This window comes from Chaetodon auriga, chromosome 17, assembly GCF_051107435.1.
Source record: "Chaetodon auriga isolate fChaAug3 chromosome 17, fChaAug3.hap1, whole genome shotgun sequence".
Taxonomy (NCBI): Eukaryota; Metazoa; Chordata; class Actinopteri; order Chaetodontiformes; family Chaetodontidae; genus Chaetodon; species Chaetodon auriga.
Window position 1 is genome coordinate 18,966,593 of NC_135090.1, and position 14,969 is coordinate 18,981,561.

At 41.6% G+C, this 14,969-nt stretch overlaps 1 protein-coding gene across 10 annotated transcripts in view; it reads left to right on the top strand.

Annotated features, from left to right (window-relative positions):
• Positions 1-736: 736 nt before the first annotated feature.
• LOC143335080 (uncharacterized) overlaps positions 737-14,969 on the top strand; it is a 34,108-nt gene continuing 19,875 nt past the window's right edge. For 6 of the 10 annotated variants that reach the window (XM_076754206.1, XM_076754210.1, XM_076754207.1 and 3 more), the window contains exon 1: positions 737-1,106. In XM_076754206.1, the coding sequence (XP_076610321.1) occupies positions 1,040-1,106 (67 nt within the window). In that variant the 5' untranslated portion in view covers positions 737-1,039. The remainder of the gene's footprint in view (positions 1,107-14,969) is intronic. The other 4 variants (XM_076754208.1, XM_076754211.1, XM_076754214.1 and 1 more) reach the window with 1 other exon arrangement.

Genomic DNA, 14,969 nt, shown 5'->3' on the forward strand with positions numbered 1-14,969 from the left:
TCAAGCAAGAAAATATTAAATTATTAATAGTGCTTTTGTATTACGTGTCCTGTCCTGTCTTTTTAGTGTTATTGTGTTATACATCATCATTTGTATGATATAATTGTGCTTTAGACCAAAATTGGCTTTAAAGCAAATCTAGTGCAACACATACAAGGGCAACGTTTTGTCTAATATGATATATGATGATATTAGATGATATTCTGATATTCTGCTTCAAAATATTTAAATTTTTATTCTATTTATTTATTACAGCCTCCTTTGACATGTATTGTTTCTTTTAATTGTATTTTATCACAGTGTTTGCTCTGTGTATGTTTAATGTTTGCCACAGTTTGTCACTTATTGTCTGTTAAAATAAGAAAAGCTTATTGAAATATGTGTTTATGAGCACAAATCGGCAACTACTTACAGAAGAGCATAATTCTTGACCTCAGAAATCATAGTTTGACAAAAAAAAAGCTAACCAAAGATCCACTTACTAGCTTTTTTCTGGAGGCTTCACCCCAGAGGATGGTTTTTGCATTTGTCATGGAGATAACTCAGCTTTCTAGGTCACGTGATGACAGCTGAACCCTCTCAAACTGAGCGAAAAAAGGAAATTTAAAGCCCTGTAAAACCCTAGTTAGTGGATCTTGAGTTCTGCTTTTGTCTAATATAAATTTTATTCTGATTTTTTTCACCGGAAGTGCTTTTCCCATTCTTTGTAACTTGACTCCTGCTGCTTTCAGGACTCACTGACGCTTTTTTATTCCCGCACTGTAGATTTTCCTCCGAAGAGCAGCTGGACTGGACTGACTCTCTGTAATTTAACAACACATTTTAACAAGTTTTATTACAAGTTAACATTTCAAACACTCCCAGGTGTTTTCGGTCAGATCCTGCTTTATTTCCACTTTATTTTTGGGCCACTTTTTCCTCTATTCCGGTTGGATTTACAAAGGGCGTGTTTGGGCGATCTGTACCGGGAGTTTCATCTCCTGTACTTGTGCGACTCTGAGGAATGACAGCAACTGGAAAGGGACTGCGATCCGGCTGAATGGAAACAATGGATTATAAGGAGCTGGGGCTGAATTTCGAGGAGAAGCTGACACTAACAGACAAATGTGAGTATTTTACAGTCAACACACATAAAAAATAGGTCATGAATAACATGACTGTAGAATTAAGGTGACAGTAGGGTGGTGTTGGGGGCTCTGAATGTGAAAATGATACCTCCTTGTTATTTTCCTTTTTATGGTTCCGATCATAATGAAAGTGTGTCGGTATTTTCAAGCCTTGATGATGAAACGCACCTTAGATTCAACAGCTGCGGCAATGCAACACCTCAGATTTTCCCCCCTTGAATCTTATAAAATGGGATGTTTGTCCGTTCTGGCAACCCGCCGTAATTCCGCCACAGCAAACAGCGGGTTGTCCGCATCTCTAACAGGCGGCTCTCACCCAGCAGAGACCCTGGAAATGCAGCACCGAGCTGTGGTCTCCATTACCAAACGCGTCAGGGTGAAAAATGGCCCCACATATGCAACACACAGGCAGGCCGGTGCAGCTGAAGACACACACCGCTCCCTGCAAAAACAACCAGCCAGTGAGGCAGGAAAACCCCTCTTCTATCTCCCTCTGGTGTCGGGAATAAGTGTCTTGCTCAGGAGCACTTCAGCAGCAGATGCAGAGGTTAAACATCTGCATCTCACACTGCTCAGCCTCTCTGTGTTGGTCTGGGAGCCCAGATTTCAATCAGTGAAATCCTTGTAATTATGCACAAATAAGCTGATATTAGTAGTCATATTTCCTCTTGTACTGTACATACTGTACTACAATGATTCACGGTAGTTATAATGATGTGTTTGCAAGCTTTGTCTCAAAAGAAGGCTTCATGGACTGTTTAATTAGGCTAGTATTCACCCTAATTTCTCCAGTATTATCGCACAGGGCTGCAACTAACAGTTATTTTCATTGTTGATTAAGCCCCTGATTAGTTTCTTGATTAATCGATTAGTTGTTTGGTCTATAAAATGTCAGAAAATGATGAAAAAGCCCAGGATGACGTCCTCAAATGTCTTGTTTTGTCCACAATCCAAAGATGTTCAGTTTACTGGCATAGAGGAGGATAGAAATTAGAGAAGATTCACACTTAAGATGCTTGAATGAGAGAATTTTGACTTCTTTTTTCCTAAAAAATTATTCCAACTGGTTAATTGATTATCAAAGTGTGTCAACAAATTGATTAATTACTGCAGTTCTATTATGGAGTAAATGATTTTGCCAATGATTTAAGGGATTTTCTGTGGTCTGATGGTCTGATGATATGATTGCATGACAGGTCATCTATATTAATATAAAAAAAACCCACAGAGGACGACCCTGATGGTGCCTCCGCCTCCATCACACACACCTCCCCTTGACCTGTGTAGTGGTAGAAGGTGACTTTATGTTCACTGGCAGCCCTCCCCCCCATTTCCACTGGATGTGGAGAGCGTTGGATGGAGGGAGAAACGTCTGCTGCAGCTTTTTATCACCGCAAAGGCAGGCTGTCATGGTGCCCGCTCGCTGCATGTGTGGGAGTCTGTATGTACATCGACTGCTGCGAGAAGAAGGATAGAAACTACAGCGAGACGGACGCTGTAATTCTGACGCCAATACTGATATCAGTATTTTGGAGTTTAAAAAATTAGATTATGATCTTCTTTTGGTGCAAGAAATGCAGCTTACTTATGAGACTTTTGTGTTGAAGGTGTAATTTCTGCTTTCCAAAGCAGGTTTACTGAAATACTCAACACCCTCGTATTGTTCTTGAGCGAATTCACCCATCAACGAGTGATCTACGACGACAAACAAAGGATGTTTTGGTTGCAGGACCTCTACCCAGAGCTCCAGCAGGCTCGATCAACATGTGACGTTATCGGGAATGCGAGATGCCGAAAAAGGCAGAGGCGTTAGATCAACAGCAACATTCTTTCTCTCTGACTCTGAGAGCTGTGAGTCTCATTCCTGTCCAAAAAAAAGAGAAAGAAAGATAGAAAGAAAAGCTAACTAGGGTTTGTTTTTTCCAGCCCTGCAGAGCTGTGAGAGGGATCATAATCCCATATCAAAGTGATTCATTCAGGTCTGAGGTTGGCAGACCTTTGGTTTAGCCCTAATGCATGTGGACCATCCAAATCCCGAACACCCACCCTCCACACACATACACACACTCACCCCTCCTGACCTCATCCCTCCTGTCATCCCTCAATACCCCTGAGACCAGTCGACCAGCAACATTATGCCGCCTAATCAGTCTTTTTTTTTTTTTACTTCTGGAGTCGGTGTTTGTCTTTGAGGAGACACAGTGAGCAGCTTCCTTTCTTACTGGCGAGTGCTGGAGTCAAACCGAGCCTTTCCGAGACACGACATGTTCAAAGACTCTCTGTTTGCGGCTCACAATAGGAGCGGCACCGTCGCAGAAACAATCCACCTTTTGTGTGAAGCAGACAGAAAACATCGGCACTTGTTTCTGAAGGAGTTTAAATTATCTGCACAACACCTCCCTCCCAGAGCAAAGCTTCTCCTCCCTGATATCTGCACTGTCACTCCACCAACTTTTCCAGCCTGGCTGGCCTGCAGTCAGAGTCTCAGTGTGGAGTTAAATGCTCCTCTGTGGAAGTAATCATGAGACGTGGACTCCCTTCGGCCCAGCGAGCTTCCCAGTCATGCTGACGTTATGTTCTTGGCACACGTTCAACATCACAGCCAGGCTGGAAAACCTTCTTCCACTGGCTTTTGATTTGCCACCATCGTGAACCATCCTCAAACTCGTGAAGTAAACTTCATCTGAGGTTTCCAGCCTGTAAATACAGTTGAATTACTTTCATTATCAATAAATCTGCTGATTATTTTATCAATTCTTTGGTGAATTGTATGTAAAATGTCAGAAAATAGGGAAAATGCCAAGCATACTTTCCCAGAGCCCAAAATATCTTAAAATTGCTTGTTTTTTTCACTTATTGAAATCACTATAACACATGACCATAGCAGCATCGTCATAGCAGCTGAAACAAAATGAGTCTCCAAAAATAAAAGAGCAAAAAACAAAAAAAAAAAGAATAAGAAATGGATTGAACAGTCTGCTCTATCAGAAACTGCTAATGTTAGCATATTCAGCTAACTAGCTAACTACCTGAACTATCAGCTGAATCCAGTGTTACTTTCAAGGCCAAGGGAACTTAAACTGCCTTATTTTATGGGGTTAAGTTCCATAAAAATGGAGAATAGATGGAAAGGAAGATGAATAATGAGCTCATGTAAAGATGTGAACGTGAAAGGATGCTACAGAGTTCAGGCTAACGTTAGCAGCTCTGTCCTGCTGTTTATTACATTAGCCTCAGCCAGTGTTAGCTGAGAGACGGTTATTTTTGCTAAAGATGCTTTTTAGTCCTCATCCTAAAAGCCTTTTCTCTAAACATAAATTTAACCTTATTCTTGTCTAAGTATGTTAGATAAGCAGCCAAACTCGATTATCATAACATTTTAAACTTTGGGGGATAACTAGCTCTAAACGGCAATATTTCTTTGTCCTCTGCATGGATCATCCACCGGTGAGTATATTGATTGTTTGCTAGCTTTAGCCTCCTAATTTTAGCGTGATATTACACATGCATAGCTGTCAAGAGCATATATAAGACCATTTTACAGAATTCTCAGTTTAAAAGAAGTCAGCTGGAAGCTTTAAAGTCAGCCAGAGATGGTGGTGTCAACCAAATCATGGAGCTAACGTTAGCTTAATTAGCTAAGTCAGGTTTTCCACAATGCTATCAGTGTATCTCGTTTGCGGCCTGGGGGCTTGTTCGTGTGGGTGGGAGGGTCGGGTCTGGACGGGATCGGCTAGAATGACTCTGAGAAAGTGGACGGGGAGTCGAGGTTTAGGCGAGTTGTTGTGGTTTGAGTGGATCCTTGAAGAAGGAGGAGGGAGGAGGAGACCGACCAGACCGGAGCGCTCTCCCCCAACGCTCCACGTCAGCGATCCCTGTGACCAGATGCTATAAATCACAGCCATGACAAGAGCCGCTCGCACAGGAAAGGAGAGGAAACGCTCCATTCTGCTGCCGAGTAAGACGAAGGACGAGGCTTCCTGAGAGCTTATGCACACATTAGTCATGTTTCCCTTCGTATCTGACACTCAAAAAAAGCAGAAGTCATGAATGGGGCATTGATATTAATAATCCTGTTTGCAGCACAATCCTGTTAGGGATTGGTGTGAGGCAGAGTCTCGTCATAAAAGCAACTGTCATATCACATTTCATAGATTAGAGTCACTGTAGCAACACCTGCACATCTGTGGCTATTTTAGAGCTAATGTGGAGGGAGTCATGAGATAAACGAGAGGCAGATATAGTGTTGACCTCTTTCTATTTCAACTACATGTACAGAATATGTCTCAACGATAATCCAAAATGACCCAGTGTTCAATCACGATGATGAAATGTGCCTTCTGTTTCAGTGTTGTTAGATAGTGCACTTAGTAGCTGTTAATGCTAATGCTATCGTCATATATATCTCCACCCGTTTCTTCTTCTCTGTATTCCACATGAACTGCTGCTGCTTCAGGAAAGGCTCATCACTTCCTGCCTGCGCACCAGAGGACGTTTACTATTGTAAAGAAAAAGCTTTTATGATTCAGACTTGTGTCACTGCTGCGTTACATCGACCAGCAGAGGTGTGGATTTGAGTCACCAATCTGATGACGACACACTTTTATTTGACAAAGGAAAAGATTTGGAGCTCAACTTTAACACTAATGATCTGTTACGTCACTCCCTTTATTCACTTTCTCTCCCAGAGCCCTTGTTGAAACTGTTGTAATAAAAAGTGTTAGGAAATAATCAGTCTGACAGCAGCCAATCAGTGGACTAAATGACTTGTAGGACTTGAAACAGGAAGGATGGGACTTGTTCTTGACTTGGTTCATTGTAGCTGAAACAAAAATTTACAATTTAATTTTTATTTTAGTCATTTTTCAAGCAAAAAAGCCAAATATTCTCCAGTTCCAGCTTCTCTATAGTAAAGATTTGCTACCTTTCTTTGGCTTATGAGATAATAACTTGAATATCTTTGGGTTTTTCACTGTTTGAAGATGTCACATTGGACTCTGGGAAATTGTGATTGTATTTTTCTATTTTTTAATTTGCAGATGAATTGATGATGAAAAAAAAAAAAAACCCATATTAAGATTACAGATCCAAGCAGACTTTCTGTGTCAGGTGTTGGATCCTTGGTGCTGTAGCCACATTTCGGTCAGTACCGAAGGAGTGCCGAGGTCTGACATCCGGCCGTGGTAGCGTTGCTCTTCTGCACTTGAATATATCTTAAATATTCAAGCTGAAGATTTGCTTTGAAGTGCTGAGTACCCGCAGTATTGATCGTGTCCTCAGGGTCTTTCTTACTAACCTGCAGGCACACCCCTCTCTCTTCTCTTATTCCTCAGCTCACCCCTCTTTAACTTCCTTGGGCGTTGGCTGTATATTAAAGTTTAATTGAGCAATATTAAGGCCGCTGAATTCATTTTTAGTGTTAAATAGGAGCTTTCTTGCAGCGCTTCCTGCAGGAGACCTCCTTCCTTCAAAGGAGATGATGCGTAAACATGTCAAGCTTTTTTTTTGCATTTGGTGTCTTAGCTTCATAGGCGTTCAGCTGTTTCTGTTTGGTTCCTGTCCTGGACTTGTCTCTCGTTACCCATGCTGCCTTGCACTATGCAGTATGTACTGCATGTTTTTGTTGATGTGTCACTACAACCTCCGGGGAATCACTAACAGATGCGTCCCCACATCCTCCTGCTTTGAAGTGTATGTGTGCTTATGTGTGTGTGCGCAGATAGCAGCGCAGATGTAGCTACATTTGAGGTTCATGCTCACACACACACAAACACACACACACACACACTCACATGTCACTGACCACACGGCATCTCAGTCACAGGACGCACAGGCTCTAATATTAGAACGCAGATGATGGCTGATGCTTGCTGCTAACATATTGCATGACTGCAACCGAATTTGATTTGTGAGACAGCACAACAGCAGAACTCATAATAATAAAAATATGATCAACCACCTCGACTCGACATAGATCTGACAACAGGAAATAGCTCCCAAACACGATGCAAGGAGAAAATATTTGGTTGTGTAAGGATGATGTTGTCATGTGGTGTGTTTTCTCTTTTGAACGGAGCAGCATTAAGCCAATTAAAATGCAGCATCTCCTGCTGCACCAGTCAATTGATTACCTCTGCAGTCTCCTACAGTGACGCTACACTGCTTCTTCCTGACCGAGCGAGCAGCTCACTCTTCCCTTTGTTGCGTTGAAATGATCCTCAAAAAGATCTTCTCCTGCTGCAGTTTTGGCTGCAGCCGGTCAGGTTCACCTCTTGTCTAGAGGGCTTTCAGCTGGCATTGGAGACCCTGTTGGTTGCCAGATTTGATGTGTCTGAGCTGCAGTAAATCACATGCAGGCTGTCTGACCTCTCTGAAGCGTCATTCCTGTCCTCCGGCATGTTGACTTTTTTTTTTTTTCTCTGATGATGACTGAACATCTGATGTTTTTGAAGCCAAACACTGCAGAGTTGATGCCCAGCTCCCTGTTGATTTTAGTGAAAAGAGGTGTTGTATCCTCGTCTTTGAGAGTAGATCAGAATAGTCAAGCAGCCAATACTGGATGCAAAAAGGGCATTAAAATTAAAAACTGTTCCCAAACATCAACTTTATTAACTGTAATAATTTAGCACAAATGCAGAAAATGATGATTTATTTCCCACTTACAGATTTCTTACAATTAATGGATGTTTGGGAAATAAATTTGCAACAGTATACCATTCATATGGACCTGTTGCTGACTTGAAAGTCCTTCTTTTTCCTGACTGTCACAGTATAACTTGTTGACCTGCTGTGACCGGGCTGAACGCACAGCACTGAAACCAGACCTCAGCTGAGATTAAACTTAGTCACACCTCACTGTGCTGCCAGGTCAACATTAGTCAGCCAGACACAGTTATGCCCTACTTTATGAGTCCAAAACAAGAGTGTGATGAGGCAGCTGTGCTCTATATGCACCTGTGGTGACTTGATTCTGATGCTTTAATGACAAAAAGACCATTGAAGATTTAGTCAGTTAAAATTGTTGTGCACAAGGTCTCTCGTGAAAAATAGTTGGTTTAAAGCAGTAAAAGAAGTTAGGAGTATGGCTGCCTTGTAAAAACACAAGAAAGATTTGCTTTGCAGACTCTCTTGCAGTGTCTGATGCAGTAAGTGGTCAGTGTCTGGTGGTCTGCGGCTATGAGAGAAGTAAACAGCTGCAATGCGACTCATTGTTACTGCAGATCTGTGTTTGCTTTCTTGTCTGTCTATTGTTTCATTTGCTTCTGTGTCTCTTTTTTTTTGTCTGTTTTCATATTATCTCTGCTTTTATTTAGGCAAATCCCTTTCTAACATCTTTTTTCAGTGGTGCTATACAGGGCTGAGCATTGTTTCAATGGCACTGGTGCTGAAACAACACTGGAGTTTAGACAATAATAAAAAATTCAATAGTCTCGTTTTTCATTTGACAAAAGAAGCCAAAGTTCACAAACATTAAGTGTTGTCTCAGCACAAGTAGCTGTACAAGAATTTTGCCTTACACCTGCATTAATTGATTTTTTTTGCTGACTCAGGAGTTGTGCAATAAGCCTTAAACACAATATTGATGTATTATTATTATCTTATAAAGTTGTTAAGGTAAACGTTTTAGCCTACAGTTGCATAGTTGCTCATCTCATGGACATGGATCAGCATTCATTTTGCATGTCAGAGCACCTGATGAATCTAAATCCAATATTCATCATCTCTTAGCTCTGTTTTTGGTCTCCACCAGCTCCTGTGGGAATTATCAGGCTCTTAATCCGCTAAATGTTCCCATTTATGCACCAGCTAATCACTAAATTTGTATTTGCTTAGCAGATAGCTTATATATTCGGTGAGAGTGAACCAAAACATTAAAGTAACAGGAGCTGCAGAGCGATCGTTGTTTGTAGGCTTGTCACTGTGAGGAACACCCTTCACATTACACGTTAATATTTTTAAGTCAGGAACTGGAACAGACCTCGAATACCAGCTTTCATTACTTGACAGTTTTCTCTTTTTTTGTCTTTGCCTCTCTGTGTTCTTTGTCACTCTTAAAACAGTAGCTATGAATGTGTTTGGCTAAATCAAGCTTGTACTGCACAGCCTTGCAGAGTGTGCACTAATGACTGAGTCTGTTAATACTTTATTGCCCTCAACGTAAAGAGAAACATACCTTGTGGTAACTTGTTTATTTTCATCGTGTGTCTTGCTTACCGTTGCTATCTTGTGGCGATGACATAATGATGAGGTCATGACTGAGGAAGTGAAACTCCCTGACGACGTCCTCAGTCACAACAAACCATGCCTGAGCTATTTTCCCTCTGTCTGGAAGAACGGCTTGTCTCAGCGGCACCCGCCATTTAAAAATGGTTCAAAAACCTCTTTTCCGTTCTCGCTGCATCACCTTTGACCTTATTCTTTAGTATCAACCCTGAACCGGTGAATAAAGGAGGAGAAAAAGTTGAATAATAGATGATGCATATATGATTCACGCTCGGCTCTGTTTTAAGTCTTTGTGACTGGGTAACCCACTTCTTTGTGGTTAAAAGCATCTCCAGATCTCTCCTGTTTGCAGTGGAGTAACATCCTGCTGCCTGTCCCTTTCCATTCTGACTCAGTCTATTTGAGCTGTCTTGTTCAGACCCGTACTTCTAATAGCTTGTCCTGTTTTTGCCCTGTGTACAAAGACAGAGGAAGGGTTGAGATAATGAGAACATGGACCTTCAAACTGATGTTTACTATAATGAGCCAGCTTTTGTGTCCTGATTGGTCAAGCTTTGGTGAATTGGAGTAGAAAGTAGGACATACAGGTTTGTATTAAAGAGACAATAGACGTAGCCTCAGTGTATTTTAGAGTTCATTTTCATAATGACTGAAATTTAATTTCAACACATTTTTATCAAGATCTTATTTAATGTCTTCTTAAAAAAGTCTGTTTTTATTTCATTACGCCATTTTTCCTGATTACACACTACAGCTCAAATTTAGCCAGTTAGCTTCTGTTAGCTAGAGCTCATGCTAACACTTACACAGTAACTAAACTTCACTTATCAGCTCTGAAGTAAGCCGCAATCGTTAGCACGTCCAGCTAACTAGCTAGTACCGAGCATTATTTCCAAAAGCAAAGGGCACATCATTAGCTAATAATTTTTGGTTACGTATCCTGGAACATTCACGTATATATCTAACCACTGTGTTGTTTGTCCAAATACTTTTTTCTATAGTAAGCTTGTGCCTGTGACCTGTTAGCTTTAGCTTTAGAGGGTCCTTATTTAAAAAAGGTCAACTTTCAACCAACTTAGTTTAGCATGAGGAGCTTATGCTAGCCACAGTTGATAAAATCTGAGACAGGCGTCATTTCAGGTGACTAAATCCTGTGTTTTTGGTTGCAAATGAAAAGCCTTATTGTGTCTACTTCTGTTTGAAATAGAAGACCCATAGTTTCAAAAAAGGGCTAAGGACAGAGCGGAAAAGCTAACAAGTGTAGCCGCAGAAGCTAAGGGTGCCATGGCTCTCTTCGCTTTAGCCAAACTTGCACATTCAGTGATCTAAAGGGAAAACACAGCATCCCGGCTGAGACACAGTAGTTCTGACAGTAAGTGGTCTGTAATTGGAGCCCAGCTTTAAATGTAAGGTTTCTCTTCTTTCATCATTACAGGGAAGCCACATTTCTCCCTCTGAGACAGTGATTAGTAGCTGTGCGTGTCGTTGTCGCTTGTTGCCGCGACCTGGAACTCATCACAATCACAGCTGCTGGTGTGGTGACCTCTCACGGCGTTATGGCAGAATCTGAGGGGTTCAAAGGTTCGTGCAGCATTTGTTCGTGAGGCCTGAAGTTTTCATGTTCCCTCAGAGGCAATGGTGCGGTTGACATTCTGTTTGTGGGCTTTTTTTCCATCGTGCATGCTTGAATATGGACTCAGTGACCTTTTGATTTACTCAGTTCTACTGTTGCTTGTCGTGGGATGCTGGATTTTCAGTTTTATGTGGCAGCCAGTTGGTGTAGAACTTGAATATTTACCTCAGAATTTTAATTTGCAAACATTTCACTCTCACTCGCTGGTTGTAGCTCTCCAGACATCCAAGCCGGAGTCGTGTAAATGCCTCAGGAATGTTCTTCCTCTGTTTTTCCCTGGGGTGTGGATGCCCAAGAGCATTTCCGTTTTTTTCTGTCCATAGAGGAAGAGGTGGCGGAAGCGTCCATGAAGGTCCACACGTGCTTTCTGACAGTGTGTAAGCAGTCAAACTCGTCCCGTTCTTAGTTCAAACATTGCAAATTCCTGGAGTCCGTCAACCTGTGTTTGTGCATTTTGTGCGAGTGAAATCAATCAGACATTGTCCTTTTGCTCTGACTGCACATACTGGGTTTAATCTCGTCTCTTTTTGGTTGATTTTAATCTCTTGATTCCTTGGCACATGCAGGTCATGCAGACACATAGGCCTGCAAAAGACACACGCTTGTTGTATAAACACGTGCGCGGGAAATGTGAATGCCAGGGATTCCTGAGGTTAGCCTGACCCAGATCCAACATGTCCCACTCATCACAAAGACACACACACACACACACACACACACACACACTGTATGTGCGTTTACATAGTGGCTCTCTCATGCACATAACTCCAAACAATAGAGGCTGACCTGCTTCACACAGCTCAGGGTCCGGCCGCCCTCCACCTTTCAGAAATGACTGATTAAAGAGATGCTTCGCGTATCTACTGTCAGCCAACCTCATTAACAGCTTCTGAAAAGAAATTTCTTTAACAAATCTTTTCTCAAGTCGATGAATAAAACCTATTGTTTAGAAAATGAAACTAACCGTTCCAGAATATGAAGATGCGTCCTCAGTGGCCGAGGTAGACGCTTGTAAACATGGAGTGAAACAGATAATTACGGTTAATAATGTTATTTAATTGTTGGTAATGTTAATATTGAAGTTAGCAACTTTGTTACTAGAGTATACACTCAGTTGCCAGTTTATTAGGTACACCTAGCTAATACTAGTGTAGTCTAACATAGCAGTTCATTAAGGTTATTCATTCAGAAAGGAATGCTGGGAAATGCAGTGCACTCGAACTTGGTGTTAAAGCATCCATACTCCCCCACTGTCTGAGGGAAAGAATTGTTGGAGCATCTAAGGGTTAACAGATTGTTTCCTGACTGTCATTGGTCAATTTCAGCTGTGGTTGAGACTTAATGTGGCTAAGTTTGGCTCCCAGTTTGGCAGGTTACCAGCTCTCATTTGGACGTCCCTCTTTGTTTTATTCTATTATTGGTTTAGCAGTTTTTGTGCCAGATGAATTTGGATTTTACCAGCCAACATGGCCCACACACAAACAAAGTTAAGTTTTCCTCCCCTGCCTGTCCAGTAAAGCTGGTGTACCACACGCTGCAGCTTGTGGTCACTGTGCCGTCCCAAGGTGCCTCGACAGAAGCCAGCCCCTTTTATGGCCGACATTCTCAGTATGGTGCTTAACGCTATTTATAAACCCAGAGTCTGTCACAGTGGCGCAGAAACCTGAGATGGCAGTGAGGGATGAGGATCTGAGGGGGAGAAAGCAGAGAGGGAGGGAACGACGGGTGAACATCATGCTGAATTTGTGTTTCTGTGTTAAATGGAGCCTGTCACATGAATGGCTGATCATGTGTGATAAGATGCACTTGTTGACTTGACGCTGAGCTATTTCTGCAAGGCTGGAGAACACCACTGAAAACACAGAGTTAAGACTGTCATATTTCATTAATTATTATCCAATGTCATGATTGTAGTTTTCACAAGTAGTAAGTAGTTGTTAATATACTGGAAGCAATTATGAACTTTGCAGTTGAATTTCACCTTTAATGAGTGTACACTGAAAATATAATGATAAAAGTTAATATTCATTGTTTTTGTCAGTCCTCATATTATCCTTTGTCTTATTTTTCTGTTTGGGGGATAATCATGCTCTAACTTTTGCGAACTACAATTCCCATAATTCTTTGGGGGATGTAAACAGGAGGTATAATGCTGCCATGGATTCAGTGAGCTCTGTTCTCATAGGCCCATTGTTATTAGCCTGTATTTTGTTATATTTCTTTGCAACCTGGCACCATTAAAAGTATGCTGAACTAGTTATTTGAAGTTGCTGTTCACAGTGTACCCATGGACATACTGACCAACATCACTGGATTAATTTGATACTTAAGGAAACTTAAAAACAGGATGATTCTCAGTGAAGTTCTGTTATAAGGAGCGTCTTTTTTCATATGATTTCTGAGTGGATTTATGGACATTTATTCACAATGGACATCTGAGATAATTATATCCTCAGAAAGTGTAAGTCACACTGAATCTAAAAATATGTGTGTCACATCTGTGTGTTTGGATTTGACTAAGTTATAGGACCTCAACTGCCTCCATGAGCTGTGTAACCTTAGCTAATGTTAGCCACTATATGCTACTGGTTATACTAGACCAGGTAAGACTGTGGCAGTGCAGTCCTGAGTGTATTGAATCGATGAATTCAGCTTTTCATTTGTAAGAGGTAGAATCTGCTACTTGTTCTTTCCAGTGTTTAGCTTAACACAGCACCTATCATCACTCCTCTCCTACAGTACATTTAGATGCAAGAAAATACACAACAGCCACACCCGTGCCATGCTTACGGTAATAACTAGTCAGACTGAGCTCTGCAGCATAAACTATGAGGGATCTGCCATAACCACACGCTTTTCTGTGGTCTTTTCTGTGCAGTGTATCACAGTCGTACCTGGTTTTTAGATATTGGTGATAATCCACAAGAAACAAGACACAGCACAATAATCTAGACAGTAGTGTTGGACACTTTCTACTTAGACATTTAAGTAAAGGACGATACTTCACCCCCATCACTACTACTGAGAAAGTCTTCGAGGTGTGCAAATCAACCAGTGCCGACTGCCAAAACACAGGAATTAAACATCCAGAAAATCGAACCATAGATAAAGACCCAAATTAAAAACTACAAGAAACATTCAACCCACAGCATAAAAGCTAATTAGGATGAAAAATTGAATTAAAATAAGCACTGCTCACAAATTTCTGCTTGTTGTCAAGTCTTACAGTAGCTCAAGCATCTTTTTACAGAAACGCCATTTGTCTGGTTTAAAGTCTGTCATGTGTTATGGGGGCAGTTTAATCAGCACCACTTGTTAATGTGTATTTTTAGGTAGTTGAGCTATATATGCTATGAATTCAAGGGATCCTAATAGTTCCTAATTTGGCCTCTCGGTGTCTCTTGCAGCCATGTAAGGCTGTAAACTGATCAAATTCAAAAAGTCAGCCACACTTGGTGAACAAGTAATCTTCTCAAGTAAGGAGGAGCACCGCAATCCTCTTTTTGCCAAATCCTAATCCTTTTTTCAACATCAGGAAGAAGCAGTGCCATCCTGTTTGAACATGATCCTGCATATTCTTTCTTACAGTTGCTCTCTTACCCAAATGCACACGGGGCTCCAATCCACATCCTATTATTCCTCCATTAGTATTCTATAGTGCAACCTGTGCGCTAAGCTCGGTGTTGAAGTACAGTGGGGGTAGCTGGAGAGGAGCCCAGTGTTAATCTGTGATTTATGTGGTTCGGTGAGCGTTTGGATGGGCCTGAGTCGAGCGTCACGCTCCATCTGCCCACTGCTGGCTGACTGGAGTGGAGAGCTGGCCTCCAGCCTGCAGCCGCTCACCTTCCTGCCTCACTGTCTCTGAGCTCCTGTCTCATTATTTCTCAGCTCTGGGCCTCGGCTCTCACTGTCTTTATCTGTCCTCCTTTTTGTCTTTTCAAATCCCATTCTCCTTTTTTCCCCCTCCGTCATTATAAAAACACCAT